Source organism: Apium graveolens, chromosome 5 (genome assembly GCF_009905375.1).
Source record: "Apium graveolens cultivar Ventura chromosome 5, ASM990537v1, whole genome shotgun sequence".
In the NCBI taxonomy this organism is placed as follows: Eukaryota; Viridiplantae; Streptophyta; class Magnoliopsida; order Apiales; family Apiaceae; genus Apium; species Apium graveolens.
In genome coordinates, this window is record NC_133651.1 from 237,254,561 (window position 1) to 237,277,684 (window position 23,124).

Below are 23,124 nucleotides of genomic sequence, written 5' to 3' on the forward strand. Positions count from 1 at the left end.
CGTTTAGGTATGCTTGACATATCCTCGATACTAGTTCTTACCCAACGATATTCAAACCCGACTCGTAATTATGAATATTATAATAACACACACACAGCAAATAGGGTTTAAAAATCTCGAAGATCGGTTCGGTGTTCGTTTTTGGAAAATACATATATACTTTATTTTATGATATCAGGGTTATCGATTTGGTAAAGTATTTTATCACATCGTACAATCAAGTTTCGTATAAAACACACATATATACCATATATAGTCACTCGACGTCCCGATAATAATCGGATACGTTCCTGTATTTACGTAGTTCAGTTTCCCGGAAATCGGGCAGCGTCTCCTTTATTTATCGGACTACTCGTCGAACACAATATCGACGTCTCAATCAACCACAACCCAACAATCAATCAATTCTAGTCCAAACTAATCATGCATCCAACAATTTCAAAACTGAATATTTAACTTTTACTTTTATTTCAAATATTCTAAAAATAATATTTACAAATTATTATTAGGCTCAAGAATCATCATTGCCATTTATCCGTCAGCTCAACGAGTTCATCGCTGACGGCGGCATAACTCCAACGGTTCCCGTACAGGCGTCCTGTCAGAGTTTCGCCCTAAAAAAAAAAACCCCCCGAATGGTTCAATAATCACTAGTTCGAATTATTCAAAGAAATTATTCAAATTATACAAATTCAATAAACAATCCGAACTAATTTCAGAATATCCACTTGAATCAAAGGAACAATCCACGATTCAATTTCATCAGCAATCACAACATCACCACTAAAGCACAGATACAAGCACAGCCTCGCTGGAAAAGTTATGCTGGTGGCGAGGAAGAGATGGAACAGGGCGGTAACAGCACAAATACACACCCGCACAACACAGTTTACACCTAAACGCACACACATCAAACTGTAAGCAGGAACAGGCCGAAAAATACAAGGCGGCTCACCAGAAAAACATGGTAGTGGCCGGAAACCGGAGTACCGGCGGCAGGAGCGGCGAAACGCCGTAAATAGAGAAACGAAGAGAGGGGATCGAGAGTACACGAATGAGGAAAGGTGAGAGCACAGAGAGAGGAGAGATTCGAGACAAAGAGAGAGAGAGAGAGATGAGACTGAAATTGATACAGGGGATGGTTGTGTTTGCTTTTATTAATCTTCTTGATTATATTTCTTATTCGAAAAATTTAGTTACTGCCACGTTGCTGCAATCCCACAAGAATTTAACACGTGTCCTGGTTTGTATTGTAGTCACCGATTTTGTTCGCATTTTACAAAATAACGAACAACTTTATTGGTAAAATTTTACCCTAAAATTACCAAAATAGTTTTTAAAATATCACAAATAATTCATAATTAATAAAATAAATTTTTCGTAATTTTCAAAGTATATTTGGAACATAACTCATATCCGCATTTAATAATTAATGATCCAAGCTGCACTTAAAATAATTTCAGAAAATCACGGAAACAGTCTTAAAATGTTAGAAATATCCCGAAGTTTATAAAAACATAATTTTCAAAATTTTAGAACAATTTTAGAAGTGCACTTTATATCCGCTTTTTAACAATTAAACGAAACAACACGCGGGTGAAATTAATCCCGAAAATTTTCAAATAATTTTAAAATTCTCAGAATATTATAAACTTAGGAGAATATGAATTTTGTGATTTTTGAGAAACTCTGGAATTAATTACGGATTTTACGAGTAAAAGAAATCAGAAAATCATTTAAAAATAAATAATCAATAAATATTAATTTCTCAATTTTATAAACTCCTAAAAATAATTATAATCATTATAAAATCATAAAAACAATTTTAGAGACATTTCAAATATTCATACAAATAAATTTGTATTAAATCCACTTTAAAAGTGAAACAATTCAATACAATTCCTTAATTAATCACACGAACAACCCGATACATCATAAATCACACTTAGATAATAATCAAACAACACGTAGCGGTCAAAACCAATATATATATTTTATTTAATAATTTCCATAATAATCACATATTTAAATAATTCAAAATACACGGGTCGTTATATCCTTCCCTTCTTAAAAAGATTCTGTCCTCAGAATCTGGTCTAATTACACCTGTGAGGATATTTGTCAAGCATATCTGACTCTAGTTCCAAGTAGAATCTTCTACTTGAAGATTTCGAACGTACTTACTATAGAGATATACTCATTTCCCAAGACTCGCCTCTAACGATCAAGAGTTTGGATTGATCACCCTATGCAAAACAAACTTGGACAAGAGCCCCATTGGCTCCTGATCAATTACTTAATTTAAATCAAATACTTATTATTTTTAACTTTAACAGGCCAAACGCACTATATGTACACACTGTTGCGACAGTAACATCAACTCATAAACAACTTTATCTATGTTTATCAATACCCCGAATGGTTTACTAAATTTAGGACTCAGCATGTCCCTTCTATTCAGACCTATCCAACCTCTTTCAAGGTAAAACTCGTATTAATACTACTGGTCCTATTTCTATACTCATATTCTCTCTCGATACACTTTCGTCTTCTTTCTTTGTCTACTCCGAGCTGCTTTAATCGATATTACTATGTTTTTGGTGTGCTGAATTATCTTAGAATTTGACAACTTTCTTCTCTCATTCTATGTCAATAAAAATGGGCACCTACACTTGCGTTCACGTGAAGCTTGGTAAACTAGCATTCCAAAGCTGACATTGATGACAACTGATTATCCCAGTTTTCCTTAAAACTCAACTTCTCCACATATCTAGTTTTTCCTGAATCACTTCCTCACTTTAATTCTCCGTTTAAGGATAATAGGCGGTGCTTATTTTCAACTGTAGCTTTCAAATATTTAAACATCTCCTATTCGTTTATTAACTCCTCGATGGTCTTAATTACATCCAATCCTTTCTTTCCGCATAAGGCATCTGTTATCATACGACTTTGCTTAGGTAGTTGTTAATGGATTAATTCAGAATCTTTTGTTAACCTTAGTCAAAATTTCATTCTTGAAGACTTAACGCATAGTTGCTTTCCTTCTGATCCTTGGAGAAAAAAAAAATTCTTGGGCATTCCACGCAGGCTTTCTTATTCTTTGAGTAGCTGAGGATGTTATCAATAAATACAATTTGCTTATCTCAGTACTCCTTATACACCATGATCCTTAATTCCTTATAATCACCTGATATACTTGTTATTTCACATAATATCACCAGAGCTTGCAATGCTCTTAACTTACTTTAATCATAATCTCTGATATGTTCTCAGGTCGGATCTTAAGTTAATCCCCGAGATATAACCTACTTTTTGAATTAGGTCTCGTAAGTAATCAATTATTTACAGGGTATCACTTCTCCTTATTCGTTGTTTTGTTAACCTCCTGATAATCAGTACATACTCTTATACTTTCATTCCTTTTTCTCCCTTAACATCACTGGTACAATTCACGATTCGCTTCTTGTAAAACCACTTCCTGGGTCTGCCTTATTTACTAGGCCTTCCAATACTGCGTCTTAATCCTTTGACATGTTCAACACTTCCTGATCTATCTTGAAATTTCCTTCTTATACCTGGTTATCACTATTTTTCTTGAAATGTCTGTATATCTTGGCATTTCTTCGATAAATTAAATACTTTATATTGTGAATTCCCTGTGGAATCTCATTTTTTAATCCTTTTACTTATAGCATCCAGGTGCTGGAAGAAAACCTAGGAATATCGTAATCGTTCTCCTGGGCACATAAATTTCCTTTTTCTAATCGCTAACATCGCGATCCATTAACTTCTCTTGACATTTCCTTATCTCTCCCTTAACAACTTCGACTGAAAGGTCATACTATCCATCCTTGCTCATTTTTGGATTATAACTCTGACTCCCAATTCCAGCTTCTAAAATTTTATAGAAAATTCTTCTGATACAGTTTCTATGTTCGCTTTCTCCTTTTTGCTTATCGCTTTCCTTTATCTTTGTTTTTCCTCGTGAATACATACTTCAACCTTTTATGGTTCGTATAGATCTTACACCTTTCTCCATACATCTCATGTTTCCCTATCTTTCGAAGCAAATATTATTACTGTTAATCCCACATTATGAGTAGGGTACTTCTGCTCATAAGGTTTCGGTTGTCCGAATGCATATACAATAGCTTTATTGTGCTGCATCAACACACATCCTATTTCCTAATTAGAAGTATCACTATAAACTATCAAACCTCCTTGATACTTTTAAATTGATAAAACAGGTGTTATAACCATTCTTTCATTTAACTTCGCAAAACTTTCCTTCACCCTTCTCCACTTCACAAAACTTCTTGCTTTTCTTGATTAGCTTCATCAAAGGTATTGCAGCTTTCAAGAAATCTTACGCAAATTTGCAATATAACCGGTCCATGGTAAAACTTCTTACTTTTGTTGGTGCTTTTAGCATTTCTTTATTCATAGTAACTTTAATTTCTACTGGATCTACTTTGGTCTCCTCCTCACTGATTACTTATGCTTTCTATCATCAAAACTTTCACCTTGCAAACTTTATATACAACTTCTTTCATCTCCGACTCCTCAGTTGTCATTAAAATGCTTTGCGTGGTCCTCCGTTGACTTTAAATAACATAATTACAACTCATCTAGATATTCCTTAAAGATTATGTCCATAGGTTCAATCTCCAATTGGTAACGCCCAAATCTTAAATCAATTTTAGAAAATACTTTGCTTCTTCTGTTTGATCAACAAATCAGTAGTTCGAGGTAACAGATACTTACTCTTGATAGTAAATTTATTAAGCTTTCCTTAGTCGACGCATAATCTCATACTTTCATTTTCTTATTAACAATTAGTACCGGTGCACCTCATGAAATCCACTGGGTTTAATCACTTCTTCTTCTAGCATCTCTTGCATCTACTTTGCTAACTCCCTTATTCTAACTGGTGCCATTTTATGTAAGACCTTGGTCACTGGCTTCGTCTCAGGTGCTAAGTCAATCACGAACTTCATTTCTCTATCTGGAGGAATATCGATAACTCATCAGGAAACATATCTTGAAACTCCTTAATTTCTATAAAATCTTCAAGTTTTGTTTGCTTCTAACTTTTATTTATCTCATAATTACCATAATGCTCATATCTTGATCACCATAATCATCATTAACAAATTCTTTACCTTCTTTCATCTTCTGAACCTCATCACCTTCTCATTTGGCGTCCTCAGATTTATCTTTTCATCACGACGGTCTGTCTGGACATCACGCTTTAAAAGTTAATCCATTCCCTAGAATAATGTCAAATCCTCTTATCTTCCATGGTATCAATTCTTCACAACTTATTGCCAGAAATTTCAACTCCACCATTAGTACTTACTTACTTAACAACTACACATTCTTGACTTACTAATCTTTTTAACCATAATCTGTTCAATTCAACAGGGTAATTCATCTTATCGACAAAACCTTAGGATATAAACAATTAAGTTTCTCTCGCATTTTTTTAACGCATGAGGTATTTACCATAATCATCCATGTTATCATGCCCGTAATTTGAACAACATATTTCACAGGAAAACCGCATATTCTCGTTCTCAAAGACGTATTCCTTATTAGAGTAGATTCCTTTGGTCCTTAGTGCATCCCTGACTGGGTTAGTGATTTGCAATTCTCGCCATATGCCCGTGTTTGCTTCCCGTGTGTGAGAAGTAGATGGAACTTTGCCCGCTTGGTCCATAATTCGTTGATTTCTGTTTGAAAAACTCTTACAAAGAACGACAGTACAACGAAGCAACTGGAATTATTCACAATTCAACAAAATTTAGAATTGAAGAGAGAGAAGAAACAAGGATTTGAATATGAATGAGACAACCACATTGGTACTTAAGATGGCCAGTCTTTTATACCATGTAGCATACAGCACATGATTAGGTGGCGTCCCACCCGACTCTTCGTCATTCCGATAAAGTGTCTCACCATAACACTGTTTGTCCCAATCAGAAAGCAAAACTTGAGGAAACAATTAAATTTGAGAGGAATGCAATATCCTCCTTTTCCATATCATAGCAAAGAGTTTGTTTAAGGAAATAAGTTTATACTTATTTAAGAATCAAAAGGAATATACGCTATAATATTGAAGGCAAGAACGATACCATTGGTCACCATCCACATTTCATTTGTATTCATCTTTCGAGCTTGTTCGATCCTATTCCCATTGTTCCATATAATAATTTTAGAAAGTACGCTGAAATGTCTTCGTAAATTAAGCATTATGGTAGATTCTTACTTGTTAAGTCTTGCATCCCTGACATCGCACCTACACGTATAATACTTTAATAATTCAATCATAATGGCGTTCCCATCAGATAAGTTCGAGTTTCCTCTTTTTAATTTAGAATAACCATGAATCATTCAACATAACGATCCTTTTGTTAATAATATTCTTCTTTTAGAAAAATCTAGAAATCTTCCCAATCTTCTGCGATAACGCCCAAGCCCCCCCTTTTTTTTTAAATCAAATAAATTCTTTAAACTTTAATGGTCTCTGCAACTGGATGAATAATTACTCTGTACGCAGATTCTGGTATTAATCTTGTCAAATAATATTTGCACCTTACCGTTAGGAATAATCAACTTCTTCATAATCACGGGTTACTTTGTTCTCTGAATTAACAATACTAAATCTGAAACAAGCATCCTTCCAAGTGATTCGGGTCTTTTAGCAAACAAGAAACTCAAGTAATAACTTGAAAACCAATATTTAAAACTCATTTATTCAAAAAGGCTTTTAGGAATTTTGTAAGATAAATCTTTTTCGAAAACTTGTTTAGAATTTTTTTTTTTTTTTTAAAATCACAAATCTGGTTGTCCTTACTATATGAGTTGGTTGTTGCCCTTCCGACCTATAACAAGGTACCAAATTAAAGAAACGATCACATACAAGTCCGTTCACTTTAATCTACCTTCTTTCCTTTATGGGGTCCATTTGTTTTCCTTAATCGACGATCCCTTCAATTGTCATCGAATGTTATCGCATTTGTAGTTCCACATCAAAGCTTCTATACTGGTAATATTCCTGACATTATCGTTGCAGTAGCTAAGTAGAACAGGCTATCCAATAGTCAATAAATCGGTTGATGTCACATCACCTTGTTACTATAAATATATCACATTGTCATAACACCACTAATTATCTTCAAGAAAGCTCCAGAACCATAATCTTCTTTAACTCTCTTTTCAATACTTATCTAATCCATTTCACAAGCTAGTCATGGGTGGCCTAATCACTAAGGGCTTCTTTAAATCTGGTAACAACTATGCTCCGAAACACTTGAATCTTCTTTCTAAACTTCTTCTCACCTTTATTTGTATCTCGATACTCACCATTTACTGCGACTCCCGCATCCATCCTCATAAGTACAATTGCTTCAAAGGACAAGTTTTAAATTGAGGGTATAAAATAGGGTGTAGGGTAAACTAAAGAGATACACTCACAGCCAAATGTCCAGTAAAACAAAATTAAATAGATGGAGGTTCTTGAATAGGTAGTCTCGTATCAAAAGATAGTAGAATAGCGTAGAATAGCTTGAAGAGGTGCAACTGTCATAACGGAAGGTAGTACCATTAATACTGATGGAAGAACAAGGTGTAAATCAAATCTGATAGAAGATGACGATCCTCGAATGGAAGGCTCCAAATGATCAGAGGATACCGGGAAATCAGGATCTGCCATTGCCGTTGTCTGGAAATCACATCACAAGCTAGGAATCCCGAATCGCAACATAAACCGTACCGGAGACCTACTATACAGTCGCACTCAACCTCACAACATCCTATCTTTATATTCCCTATTCCTAATCCTAACCCTCTACCCAAACCCAACAATCTAGGCTTGTTTCAGTGACTTATAACCTGTAGCTCTGATACAAACCTGTGGCATCCTCCAAACCCGGGTCAGAAGTTTGGGGTCCATAACACAAACACAATATATGAACCTGTATAAGAAATATTATTTAAAATGACCCTGCTTCACAAAACCACGGATCGCAACAGGTTAAAGTACGAAAACAAGCCACAACCTTAATTTATTATATTATACCAAACCCCAACTAATTTAACTTACAATTGATAATAAAATCATTCTTACAATCTAACTATCTCTTTACCGCATGAAACTTCTGCTAGCTCGATCCAACTCGATTGGAACCTTAGCCCGCACCTTGGACTGAGGAACTTCACTATCATCCATATTCTTTTCAACTGTAAAATATATAAAAGAATCGCAAAGGTGAGCTAACTAGCTCAGCAAGTCACGATAACGATAACTGAAGTTAAACAATGATCAAATGAGATGATTCACAGGAATCAAGTTTATTTTTAACTCATCATTAGAATTGGATATTCATTTTAAGTTTTAAAACCAAGGTTAGGCTGCTGATCAGTCACGCACTAACCCCGAGAAAGCACACAACACTGCTCTAATTACTGGATCCAAGGCACACATTGGCCTAATTTGACCATTATATGGTCTGACCACGAATCTGGTCCACATATATAAAAACTATCCAATCCTAAAGTAGTTCAATATAATAAACGATATAATTCAATAAAACAAGTGCATAATCAACGATAGTTAAGCACTTGAATAAAAGCATAAAGAAGCTTATGGATATCTCAAGTGGATTTCAGGGTATGTATAAGAAATGGTTTTCAATTTGTATCAGTCTCCGGTATTAGGTCAGAAGTGATTTTTCAAGGTATAGTTCTTTGATGTTATAAAGAATGGTTGCAGTATAAAAGTTTCTGTGTTTTTAAACAATTTTGTTTTAGTGTTTGGTGTTTGGTAGTTGTAACTTTGGGGAGTAGTATCATATTGGTGTGATTTGATATCTGAGAATCAACCAAGGATGGTTTACAAAGAATAAGGCTTACGACTCAAGATCAAGAAAGAATCAGGGTTCAAGGGTAAGTAGTTTAAAACACTTGCATTATAAAACAGGAGTTATGTTTAATAATAGCAACATGTTATGAAACAGTTCGAAAACATTGGTAATATGTCTTGAAGAAAAGTTTAGAAATACTTGCCTTACAAGGCTTTATAACTATTACTGATCAAGTCTGGGCCACTTCTGCCGCTTAGGCTTTTACGTCCAATCACTAGATCCCATTAGATTCGACTTTGATACTCAAGTTTTTCTGTTGAAACTCTATTGAGCTCGCCGACTGACTACCAGGTCATCTCTAGTCCATCGTCCACTTACAGGTTCCCGATTATAACCTACAGGGTCGAAATACCCTACGTTAGACGTCTAGGTATGCTTGACATATCCTCGATACTAGTTCTTACCCAACGATATTCAAACCCGACTCGTAATTATGAATATTATAATAACACACATACAACAAATAGGGTTTAAAAATCTCGAAGATCGGTTCAGTGTTCGTTTTTGGAAAATATATACCTTATTTTATGATATCAGGGTTATCGATTTGGTAAAGTATTTTATCACATCGTACAATCAAGTTTCGTATAAAACACACAGATATACCATATATAGTCACTCGATGTCCCGATAATCATCGGATACGTTCCTGTATTTACGTAGTTCAGTTTCCCGGAAATCGGGCAGCGTCTCCTTTATTTATCGGACTACCCATCGAACACAATATCGACGTCTCAATCAACCACAACCCAACAATCAATCAATTCTAGTCCAAACTAATCATGCATCCAACAATTTCAAAACCGAATATTTAACTTTTACTTTTATTTCAAATATTCTAAAAATAAAATTTACAAATTATTATTAGGCTCAAGAATCATCATTGCCATTTATCCGTCAGCTCAACGAGTTCATCGCTGACGGCGGCATAACTCCAACGGTTCCCGTACAGGCGTCCTGTCAGAGTTTCGCCCTAAAAAAACCCCCGAATGGTTCAATAATCACTAGTTCGAATTATTCAAAGAAATTATTCAAATTATACAAATTCAATAAACAATCCGAACTAATTTCAGAATATCCACTTGAATCAAAGGAACAGTCCACGATTCAATTTCATCAGCAATCACAACATCACCACTAAAGCACAGATACAAGCACAGTCTCGCCGGAAAAGTTATGCTGGTGGCGAGGAAGAGATGGAACAGGGTGGTAACAGCACAAATACACACCCGCACAACACAGTTTACACCTAAACGCACACACATCAAACTGTAAGCAGGAACAGGCCGGAAAATACAAGGCGGCTCACCAGAAAAACATGGCAGTGGCCGGAAACCGGAGTACCGGCGGCAGGAGCGGCGAAACGCCGTAAATAGAGAAACGAAGAGAGGGGATCGAGAGTACACGAATGAGGAAAGGTGAGAGCACAGAGATAGGAGAGAAGCGAGACAAAGAGAGAGAGAGAGAGAGAGAGATGAGACTGAAATTGATACAGGGGATGGTTGTGTTTGCTTTTATTTATCTGCTTGATTATATTTCTTATTCGAATTATTTTGTTACTGCCACATTGCTGCAATCCCACAAGAATTTAACACGTGTCCTGGTTCGTATTGTAGTCACCGATTTTGTTCGCGTTTTACAAAATAACGAACAACTTTATTGGTAAAATTTTACCCTAAAATTACCAAAATAGTTTTTAAAATATCACAAATAATTCATAATTATTAAAATAAATTTTTCGTAATTTTCAAAGTATATTTGGAACATAACTCATATCCGCATTTAATAATTAATGATCCAAACTGCACTTAAAATAATTTCAGAAAATCACGGAAACAGTCTTAAAATGTTAGAAATATCCCGAAGTTTATAAAAACATAATTTTCAAAATTTTAGAACAATTTTAGAAGTGCACTTTATATCCGCTTTTTAACAATTAAACGAAACAACACGCGGGTGAAATTAATCCCAAAAATTTTCAAATAATTTTAAAATTCTCAGAATATTATAAACTTAGGAGAATATGAATTTTGTGATTTTTGAGAAACTCTGGAATTAATTACGGATTTTACGAGTAAAAGAAATCAGAAAATCATTAAAAAATAAATAATCAATAAAATATTGATTTCTCAATTTTATGAGCTCCTAAAAATAATTATAATCATTATAAAATCATAAAAACAATTTTAGAGACACTTCAAATATTCATACAAATAAATTTGCATTAAATCCACTTTAAAAGTGAAACAATTCAATACAATTCCTTAATTAATCACACGAACAACCCGATACATCATAAATCACACTTAGATAATAATCAAACAACACGTAGCGGTCAAAACCAATATATATTTTATTTAATAATTTCCATAATAATCACATATTTAAATAATTCAAAATACACGGGTCGTTATAGAGCATCTGGAAGTTGGAGCAAATTAAACATTGAGGTTTTCGAGCATCTCGAGTTTTGTAACACTAAAGAGCATCTGGAGGTATATTCTTCTTATGGTTTATCTCCCACTTTTTTATGGTTTATATCCTGTTTATATTCTCTGTGCATGTATATAAGAAACGTTTTTTGGGGGGTTTGATGTTTTGTTTTTGGGGGTTTATTTTGTTCTGGTTTGTTTCTTTTGGGTGGTTTCTTATTGAGGGTTTTTATCATAATGTGTTGTTAATTATGTGTTTGCAGTAAGTAAGTGTTTTGTGGGGGTTGTTCATATATACTACTTTGTTTTGGGGGTTTCTTTTGCTTCTGCTGCCTTTGACAAAACTTAGATGTTTTTTGATTTACTATCTTGGTTTATCAATTATGTTGGTATATAGACTTGTTACTTTTTGGAAGAAGGGTGTAATGATTTGTATCTTGTTTTTCGGAACTGAATTATTATTTTGATAGTTTTCTTTACGAATTGTTGAAACTTGTTATTTTGTGGAAGGGGGCGTAAAAAATTTGTACCTTGTTTCAGGAATTAAATTATTATTTTGAAAGTTTTCTGTATGAATTGTTGTTATTATAGATGATTGGTGTCATAGTTTATGTTAAATATTTGTAGGTATTAAGGAGGGATGAAGATCTGATTTTGTATTGAGCAATATATGTATGTCTAATCGTTTATTCCTTGGTGCAGGCTCTGCTTGAATTATTTTGTGCGCAAGAAGTTGCAAATTTCACAAGCTTTTCCTCAGGAATACCTACAGAGAATACAAATTCATTGTCTTTGAAGGAACTGGCTCGGAATGACTCTCCCTCATGGCGAGAAGATGACAAAGATGGGCATTATGTGTTTGCTGTTGGAGATTATAATCTAACATCTCGTTGTAACTACCTTCTCCACCATATAGATATTATGTTTCTTGTTTCGATTCATCAATATTTGTTTCTGAATGTGTTCTTGTATTCCTTTTTAAATTGGACTTTTACAGTGAGATTCACAGCAAGATGGGTGAAGGTACCTTTGGTCAAGTTTTAAAGTTGTCCGAGGTGTTGAAAAATATCTGAAAGCAACAATGATTGAAGTTGATGTGCTGCAACAACTTGGTAAAAATGAAAAAGGGGTAACTGGTAAGATCAATCTGATTTGTTTTGAAAAACTGTAGATGCTTATTGTAATTTGTTCCATTTGTAAATTATGTTCCTTATCCTTAATTTAGATTTCAAAAACTTGGAGCTATCCGCCACTCATTGATACTACAGAAGCAGCCAACCGAGTGCGTGAAGCAATTGCAGAGCGACAGTGGAAATTACGGTCGTAGAAAGAAGTCTAGTTGCACTGTTGTTTTTGTTTAATTGAGATATAAATTTACTCTCGAATCAGGTAATTTAAAATTGTGTAGGAGTATTGTATTACTAAATATATGGAGTTGTTAAACATTGATTGTTTATAGATTTTCCATACAAAATCCTAAATATGTAGAAAAATGCAATAGACTCACAAAGTGCTGTCTACCTAGTACAAACATTAAAATATAAATAGACTTATAATCACTATAATAATGTTCTTTGGCAGGTGGTTCCTGAAAAAGCATTTTTTAAGTACTAGTACATTTTGTAATCAAGAGTCTCCTTTGTGCGCGTATATGCACTTCAGAACTTTTTGACAGCAAGATTACAGTCTGTCCAAGATTAAAAGCAGAGTGTTGTATATCAAATATGTATTCGTGCCTTTACTCTGTTTTCAAGCAAAAAAAAGAAGGCGGACGTTTGATTCAAGGTTAATGATCGCTTTACAAAAAGTTGGGAATCAGTACTGTATAGTGTTTGGTTTAGCAGTTTATCTGGATTGGGATGAATACTGGATGTTTGGTAATACATTCCTCACATGGAACATTGGATTGCATCTGATTCTCATTCTCATTTTCCCACCTGCCCTTTATTACTCTTTAGTCTTTACAAATCACAGTTACAAATTAAAGGCCTCCCACAAGAGTTGAGAGGTTGGAGAGGGTGATAGTACCTGTTGGACATTAATGTATTCTGAATAATATATAAAACAAAAACCATTGTTTGTACTTTCTGTATGATAACTTTATAATGTCCATGCTTTTTTTTGAGCTATTAAACCAGTGTTTGTACCGATACTTCTTGTTGCAGACTGAACTAAGTTTTCTGAAAAGGCTGAACCATCCAAATGTGGTTAAACTTAAAATCATAGGATACTGTTATAACTGTTCAGAGGATGACCATAACATATTAGTTTTGGAATTCATGCCAAAAGGAAGCTTAGAGGCATTTCTACTCGAAGGTAAGTCTTAAGGTGAAATACAATAACTTAGGCACAAAAACTGGAATCAGTAAATAAATGTTATTTGGCACAAGCCGGGAAGAAACAATGACCTGAACTGGAGAACAAGACTCAAAATAACAGTTGGCTCTGCCAAAGGTTTAGAGTATCTGCACGAAACAAGCTCACCAGTCATTCACCGTGATATGAAGTCTTCTAACATTTTCTCGACAATGTCATTAATTTATAACCTTAATTCTCCAATAAACTTTCTTGGGTTTGATGCACCTGTTCTTTAGTTAATGCGCAAATTTTTATTTTTACTAATTACCAAAATGTTCAGGACTATACACCAAAAATCTAAGATTTCGGACTAGCTAAGTTCGGGCCTCAAGATGATAAGAGTCACACCTCCTCTAGGGCCTCAGGGGTATACATTTCTCTTTAGTGATCATTACTGCGTGGTTTTTTATCTTGTCAGTTGTCACAGGCTATTCGAATACTCTGTGCTATGTATAGGTTTTGCGTAATGGGGTTCTTTACTTCCTACGTGATCCTGCTGATCCTAATTACAATCCTTTTCGTGATCTGATTGATGATCCTGTTCACAAGCATGCACGCAGAGTTTTTTTTCTGTTGTTATTTATGGAAGTCTTATTGTGATGCTTGTATTTATACCAATTAAACTTGCCATGTGAGTAGCTCCTTCTATCTTTCCACTTGACATATCAGAAGATGTTCTCTCTTTAGGTGTATTTATATTTATAGTTAAACTTGAAATGTATTGGACAAAATAGTTTCTGGTTATTAAATTGTGTATGGCAGTCAACTGGATGAAGATGTTATATTGAGCAAATGTAGGAATGCCGTTAGCTATGTTCAAAAAGTAGAAAAATAAACTGGCGGGGATATTGAATCAGGTAATCAGGGACAATCTTTTATGATTAACCATATAATTTAAATTCATTGATATTTCTCTTTAATGCAAACTTTATAAGATGTTCCATGTGATAGCTTAAGGCTCACTTAAACCACTGTCATAATTTATACTAGTGTTTCCGATATCCTTCTGGTGTTTTTTTAGTGTTGATTTTTAGTTGAACTCCCTGCTCTTCTATTGTACTATTAGTTATATTTTGTAATATATATATATATATATATATATCTGAAGATAAATTGTATTTTACGCCTCAAAATGTTCACACTCTTGTTAAATATTGTTTTTTGAGTATGGTTTTATGTTTACTCATATGGGGTTTCTTGGTTTTGGCAAAGAATTGTTTTTTAGAACTTTTGAGATGTAAAGATAGAATTTTTAGCAACTGGGTAATTTATATTTTATAAATTGATTAAATCTTGGTTGGTTTTATTGTTTTAGATTCAGATTAAGTATTGGAAATTGGGAGGGTGCTTATTCTTTAGTTTCCTCCTTAAGTGGTGTTATTTTATTGTTGAAAATACAAGTAAATCATATTTAGTTTTATTGTTAATAATGCATTATTAACGTCTTTGTTAAAGATGATGAATTATATTACTTGTTTCCATCTTACAGGAGGAAGATTTGTATGAAATTAATGTACCATTAAAGTATACTTCATCCGCTGGTACCGGGATTCACGGATTGGCCTTCTGGTTTGATGTATTGTTTGATGGAAGGTTCTCTCCATGATTACTATTCTTTTTCATGTCACTGGACTTCGTAAAGTTGTAATTCCTTACGGAAGTTAAAATGTTCGATCCACATCATGGTTCAGAGGTGGCTGACCACTGCTCCTGGTGCACCTACAACCCACTGGTACCAACTACACTGCGTTCTTTTTCAACCACTATATGTCATGCCAGGACAAGAAATAGTTGGTCATCTTCATATGATTTCTCACAGTGCTTAGAGTTACGCAATCAATCTAACTATGCCAGCTTGTTATTTTCTGTAGTTGTGTGATCAGTATACTTGATCTAATCTGATGTGTTATCAAATGTCTTTGATTAGTTAAAATGTGGGGCGCTGGTGCTGAACAAGGAGGAATTATGCAAACATCCTCTTGCAAGCTTGATCTTAAAGAACCTTACTATCGGATGTCTCAACCGCAATCCTATTCACTGACACAAGATCAGCAGCCACATCAATATTTAGTTCTTGTTACTAAGTTCACAAACTCAAAAATTAAGCTCGCATGCTGGATGTAGATTATATTCTTCGATGTCATATCCCCTTAGATTATGTCTCTAAATTATAATACTAACTTTACGTTAATAAATTTTTAGCTGAAGCTAATAATCGAGACTCTAAGTCTGGTGTTCACTGCAGTGTAGATATTAGTAGCTTTATGTTTATGTTGCATTGTTTGGTATTTTTTTGTTTGTAAATGTAATTGGTTCATGTGGATGTGAACTGTATCAGGATGGCATACAAAAATTAACATCACATTGGTAAATATAAAACGATGTAAAAAATATAAAAAGACATCAGGTAAAATAATATTAAACAAAAAAGAACTAAAAAACCGATGTGAACTAGTCATTTGACATCGGTTCTGAAAAGAAACTCAATATATTTGAAGTCAAATAACATCGGTTAGAGGAACTGGCTGATGTTAAAAAAAAATATTTCACATCGGTTTCATGAAGAACACCCATGCTTATCCATCATTTCACATCAGGGAGCTAATTTAACCGATGTTTGATCAAACATTTCACATCGGCCAACTAATCTAACCGATGTCTAATCTAGCATTTCACATCGGTTTTTTCGAAAAAATTTTAATAAATGGCTTTTAGAACTTGTAGGTTTCATGTTTTAATGAATAAATACCTCATAATATGCTCATATTCACCTAAAAATAATGTAATATAAGGTGAAATTTGTTGCAAAGACATCACATTTAATCTTTAAACAGATGTATAGCACTGTAATAGATATCGGCTGTTAACCGATGTGAAAGGCTGATAACATTTAACATCACACGCGAAGACATCGGTTCAGATTTTCTTTAACATCGGTTCAGAACCGATGTCTGATCCCATATTCTTAGGCGATGGTGGTTATCAAATTGGTGGTAGTCAGAGGAGATGGTGGTTATCAAATGTAAAAAATATACTGTATGTGTTTATTGGTAACATGAGTGAAAATATTTGTATGAGCGTGTATGTCTATCACGCTTGGTCGGGGGCTGCTTTGATTTTAATGGGCTAGATTTAATTTCTAGTTTCTATTTTAAATTTGTTTCTAGTGGAGTAACTCCTATATATATATGTAGAAACTTTTCATGTCAGAGTTTTATAGCGGCCATAGCCACCGAAAATAATATTGTGTGTCCACCTCGGGATGTGGCAGACCACATGATCAAAATGTGGGCCCTCTTCGTGTGTCCCCATGTCAGGTCAGCAATTTATGATTCAATAATTTAGAAAATCCAGCAGTTACTTTTCTTAGTGCTCTCCAAGGTGCAACATAACAATTTAGTGGTGGAATGTGGAATATAAAAATTAAGCTAAGGTACAACACAAGTTTTTAAGATAATGTAACACTAATTTTGTATTGTTGTAGTTCCGCAAAAATATGGGTCTATTGTAACAGAAAATGAGTGTTACCAGCAAATTATAGTATTTGGTCTTTTATGATGTAGTCTTTTTAATATATTCTGCCCTTTTTACTTCATTTTTAGTTTTGCAGCATAAAGTATATCACAACCAATTCTCCTTTGTATATATATAAGGGCTGTGCCGTAGCCGAACCACAACCATGACTTCAAAGTACTGTTGGTCACAATCATTTACAATAAAATATGGAAAATGTTAAATCCAGAGCTTGTTTTTAAGATCCAGAACAAATGAGTTATGAAAAGACTAAATCGCCATCCCTGAAAGTACATCAACCATTTCAGGAAATTTTAATACGAGGGTAATATAGTCTTTTAACAGTATATTTGCTCTGGAAATTGAAAAACAGCTCTGGATTTAACATTTCCCTAAAATATTCCTAACTATTTGTCTGCCATATCAAAAAGTACACAACTTGGTTCTATTAACATCTGCTTTTCTTTCTGAACTTCTTGCCAACCTCTCTATATTCTTATCCAAACATCTGCCGGCTCTTTTTCACAACCCCTGCAACATATGTTCATGAACGGTAGTGAATGATATTTTTCTATATGCTTAGCTCAGGGATTGATATACCAAAAGATAATATAAAATTGTGGCAACACATTTCATAAACTAATTTATAAAGTGTTAGCAAAAACACTAGATGCAAGAAAAATCGTTTTCACTCACCTTTCTCGGCTGGAGAAGGGAGAAAATATGACCCATGACAACCATTTAGAAACTCCATTTAAAATTTTATTCATTGAGTCTACTCGTCATATTAAGGGACACTACTTAAAACGAGAATATAAAATTGAATTAATGGACTGAGTTCGCTAATTAATTGGTTCTAGATAAATAAGCTAAATGCCTATGTAGACAACTGAGTTCGCTAACTAATTGGCATCACGTAGTGCTCGTGCCAACCATGGGCTTGGACTTAATAGAGTATCATTTATTTTTAAACAAAATGAGCTTGTTTAAAATTGAATAAAACATTTTATTTTGGATTGAACATAATATTAAGTTTTATAATATAAGTCATCTATCTGTGAATTTAAAATATTTGAAGTAATTTTAAAGAATAAAGTGATAGCATCAGATTTAGAAAAAATACCCCCTTGGCACAGTTTGGGCTTAAACAACAACAAAAAATATCCCAATAGCTCTAAATAAATGATATTCATACTTGTGTTCTTAGATATATACCAGGTTTGAGAATTGAATCGACACTCTCAATTGTAAATTGTGCAACTAAACAACTAAACTGCAAAAGTTTGCACTCAACTAACTAAACTAATTAATTATAACGTGGGATGATGACATGGTAAAAGTTGTCCGCTCTGCTAATTTGCCATACCTAGCCTAGATTGAATTGAACTAATTATAAACCCATCCATAGTCAATACTCACATTACATGTTTTATTAAACAAAAAAAAACACCTACTAACAAACATATAATTTAAATCCTAAACAATTAACATAATGCATGTGTCCCCCCCTCCTATCAGTTTCACAAAACCATACAAACGTGAAGAGTAACATATACATTTGAAATCATAATGAACATATTTCTCACTACAACTACAATCCCTCCATCAAATTATAATCAAGTGCGACATTTATTTGGTCAATTTTTAACTAAATTTTATAAATTATATAACTATATTTTTAAAACACTAAAAAAACATATTAAATTAGATTAGATATACTTTTAATAGTACAATTTTTACAATTATCTTAATTAAGTATTAGGATAATTTTTAGCCAAAATTTGGTCAATTTAACTAAAACATCGAAACAAGACTATAATTTTGAGATGGATGAAGCAGTAAATCTTTGTTGGAGTTTCCTGTATAATTTTTAGTTCTTGGAAACAGATATTGGCTAATTAAGTTTGTGTGCGTGAGTGGGTATGTGCATAGGTGTGGGTGTGAGTGTGAAGAAAATGTGGCAAAGAACCCCTTACATAGTACATTCAGGAAAGATAAATCCTGAACAGGTCTCTCTTTGTAACCCGCTTACGGCAGATTGGGCAATGCTTCTTCTCTACCAATGCATGAGTTATACAATTCTTGCAAAACACATGCCCGCATCTCGTTGTCGTGGGTTGAAAAAACGGAGCCATGCAAATTGGACAGTCGACATTGTTCTCTCTAGGAACTTCAGCTTCAGGTTCTTGCTGAGGTAGTTGAGGCACACCTGAATTTGGATTCTGAAAGAAACAGTTTCATTCTTAATAAGGTAAATAATCTTATTGATTGCATCTTCATTTTAAAGAAAAATTGTAGCATTCTCTCTGCAAGATAGCGGAGATTTGTATATATTTAATTGTACCCCGTAAATAAAGTACTGCAGGGAGATCATAATAAACACTGAATTGGTAAATAAGATACTTCTTCTAAGAAAGATGTGTATATCTCGATAATTCATCTATGTATTTGTTACTAGAAAAGGATGTACATTAATTGTTTAAATCACGAACCTATATGACTATTAATTTAATGTGTGGTTGTGCTGGCACGGCAAGGTAGTATATGATTGTTTGTACAATGACTTTACAAAAAACAGGTCATTAGTACAGACTGTGTTATTTTTTAAACGGTAACGCCGACCGGCTTCCTACTTTGCTCCATTCCTATACAAATCCGAAAATGGGACCAACCAGAGTGACGATCAAAGTGCGCCCTACAAAAACACATTGCTGTCTGAAAACGTTTATGTACGCATGAACTCAGCAAACAGACAAAATTCTAATCGCATTAGCGGTCAGTTTTAGGCCCGCACTAAATTCTCCTCCCAACCTCTGCAGATGGATATAGACCACAAGTTAATGTGACTCATTTCTTGCATCAGACATGTTTCCTTCCGATTGAAAAACTAAAACCCACCAGGTTAAACCTGACCTGACAATTGACCCCTTCTCAAATCCCATCAGCGTTTTCAGTAAGCTTTACCCCTATCATTTTTTTGCCAAGTCTTTACCCCTTCTTCTGGTTTAATCATTAAGTTCACCTCCATCCTCAATTATTTAATTGTAAGTAGATACAATAAGGTGGAAGTCAGTCAGATTCTGGTGAATATATGAGAGTGTTCATCAGGAAGGCTTGGTTGTTCTTTGAGGTTGCATTCTACATAAAAGTCGGAAATTAATAGATACAGGAAATTAATTAATAACACAAGGTCACGCGTCTGTGATATCTAGTATCCAATAATTTTCCAACAAACCTCGCTAGCCAAGATTTGCGCAACATGCACTAAAGGCTTCAAACAGGTTAAAAGCATACTATATGAGACAGATTTGCAACAGATTCTAGCTAAAATAATATTGAAGAAAACAAAATTGAATAGATGATATACCGCATAAGAATCTCGTTGCCTTTCCAGAGTCCTTGGCCTTGTTGTTGTTCTTGTTCTTCGATGATGGGTGTTCGATGTTGACCTAGGTGTAACTACAAGCACACATGCAACAAAATTATGATGAGCAGAAAATAGAAGATATTTAACATCAAGTTAGTTACATATCTAATACCATCATACTTTATATATAGAATGTGGATATCAGATATGGTTAAACCTCTACTCTGGATTAATAATAGTATATATAGTTGATCCATCAAATATCAAAGCATATATGGCTGTATTAAGAATGTTCAAAAATTTATAGAAACCTTAAAGCGAGGCTCCGTCATTTTTAATACATTTCAAGATTCTAAAAGGTTTGGGGGACTGGTCCGTCGCATATGCTTCAAAATTTAATGACCTAATTAAAAGTAAAGGCTCCATAACTGACAAAAATTTTGTACATATTTTAAATTATGTTCCACAGATCTTTGTTAGCACTTAAGAATTAAAGTGCATGGTCTTCCTTCTGGTGATATATTATCCTGTTGTGTAGCTAGGTCGTATACAGAGTATATAGAAAACTTTAATGCAATAGACTCAAAAACCGCCAGGAAATTCAACAATATAAGTATCGTCACATAACTCATCGTGCTAGATAAACTGTAGAGGCATCTCAACACTTTCCTAAACTCACAAGTGGGTCAAATAGACCAAACTTTTTAATTTATAAGATTTTAAAACTGAGAGAAAAGAAGGTTAAACAAACCTGTATGGCCTGCTCTCTGGGATGCAATCCGACCATTTAACTCCAATGTCGTGTTTGTTAAATGCTCGACAATATTCTTTACCCATTGATAAAATAGACATAATTAAAAGTTATTATGATCATAAAGAAAATATGAGTCATCTTACACAAAGATATATGAAGGCATGATTATTTGAAAATGGGAAACACAAAACATATATATATATACACACACACACACAGTCATACCATAAATAATCTCTCTACTAGAGGAAGCATTGAATCTTCTACGGAAGAATGTTGTGGTACGACAGGCTCAAGATGTTGCTGAGTTTCAGTTGCATTAACTGGTTGTAGCAATTCAGGGAAAATTGAAAGATTATTTGGATTATAAGCATTGCTGCGAACAGATGTGGAAAGTCGGTGGCTGTGAGCGTTATTCATCTTCCAAGTGCCTCAACCGTCCGTGCAAACTTTCTGGACATTTTCACATACCATTAGCCAAAGACAAATGCATGTGTTGTCTCAGTTCAATGTTTCAAAAATTTAATTAACAAGTAATTACAATATTAATAATCTACAGGGAGGTATCTAAATTAGAGATATTCTCTTGTGCCAGTAACATAGAGATTGTTTTAATTACCCACAAAAACATCGCAACAGAAAGCATATGCAGATGACTATATACAATTTAAACAGTTAACATGAATTTGTAATTTGAAGACAGGAAGAACAACGCTGACACTTTGAAAAGTTAAACACTTTCATCAACAATTAAAACTGAAATTGGCTTTTAAATACAACAAAACTGGTTAAATCCGACGGAAGAAAATTCCAAGCAGCCCCACTAAAACTGACTAGCATGTTTGCAAACCTAAAATTCACTTCAATCAGAAGACAATTATCCAGATAATTCCCTACCGACTTCTCAGAGTTACCAAAGACCCAAAAGAGTTGAGAATCAAGGAAGGTCGCAGAGTTCACATACACTATAAATTGCCAATTAACGCTAAATAGTCCTCGAAACATACAGAAGTTGAATATTTATATAATTGAGATACTCTTAAACGTTCGGGAAGCCCTAAAAATCACACACACGCACACAGAAACCCTAAAATCGACACCTAGTCTCCAAGTATCACAAACAAGTACATGAACTGAAAAATTAGTAATCACGAATGGAAGAACAATGAAAAAAAATCAATATAATAAATTAGATAAATAATTTTAATCTCGAATTAGTGCAAGTTCGTACCTGGAGATTTTGGGTGAGCTTAGGTGAGAATGAAAGTTTTCTAGGTCGGTGATGCTTGTGTGTGTATATATAATATATTGTTAAATTGTTGATGTAAATAATAAGAAAATAGGTAAGCTTGATGATAGAAAAATACGAATAGGGTAATTAAGGCATGCAGTGCAGTGCAACGCTTGGCAAGAGTATCCTGTCAGCAACTTCATCACCTTCATGACTTTTTTCAAACTTCCGTTTGGAGGGTTTCTCTTTGCACAGGCAAATTTTTTAATTCCTTTTACAAATCTATTGATATCATTCCATTTTCATATATATCTTCTTTTCTATATATAATAGATAATTAGTGAGATTAAAAAGTCTCATTAAAAAGACTAAAATATTCCTGTTTTTAATTTTTTTATAAAAGTTTTGTTTTTTGGGAATCGAACTCGAGATATTTCATTAAACTATACGACCTCATATCACTACACCTTAATATCACAAGTGTTTTTTATCATACACATAAATTAATATTTTATTTAACTTTAAAGATAGTTACTTGAATTCCG

At 33.9% G+C, this 23,124-nt stretch overlaps 1 protein-coding gene across 1 annotated transcript; it reads right to left on the bottom strand.

Annotated features, from left to right (window-relative positions):
• Positions 1–17,372: 17,372 nt before the first annotated feature.
• LOC141661655 (uncharacterized) lies at positions 17,373–22,817 on the bottom strand. Its single transcript, XM_074468662.1, has 6 exons — positions 22,580–22,817; positions 21,574–21,801; positions 21,346–21,421; positions 20,595–20,686; positions 19,204–19,449; positions 17,373–17,758 (listed from the first exon to the last, which is right to left on the bottom strand). The coding sequence occupies exons 2-5, from the start codon at positions 21,766–21,768 to the stop codon at positions 19,213–19,215; spliced, it is 600 nt and encodes a 199-aa protein (XP_074324763.1). The 5' UTR covers positions 21,769–21,801; positions 22,580–22,817; the 3' UTR covers positions 17,373–17,758; positions 19,204–19,212.
• Positions 22,818–23,124: the final 307 nt, after the last annotated feature.

Coding starts and splice junctions, on each gene's coding strand:
- LOC141661655 (XM_074468662.1), bottom strand. CDS start 21,768: ATGAATAACGCTCACAGCCACCGACTTTCCACATCTGTTCGCAGCAAT. Junction 21,422..21,573: donor TAGTAGAGAGATTATTTATG/GTATGACTGTGT, acceptor CAATGGGTAAAG/AATATTGTCGAGCATTTAAC. Junction 19,450..20,594: donor GGCAACGAGATTCTTATGCG/GTATATCATCTA, acceptor TGTTTCTTTCAG/AATCCAAATTCAGGTGTGCC.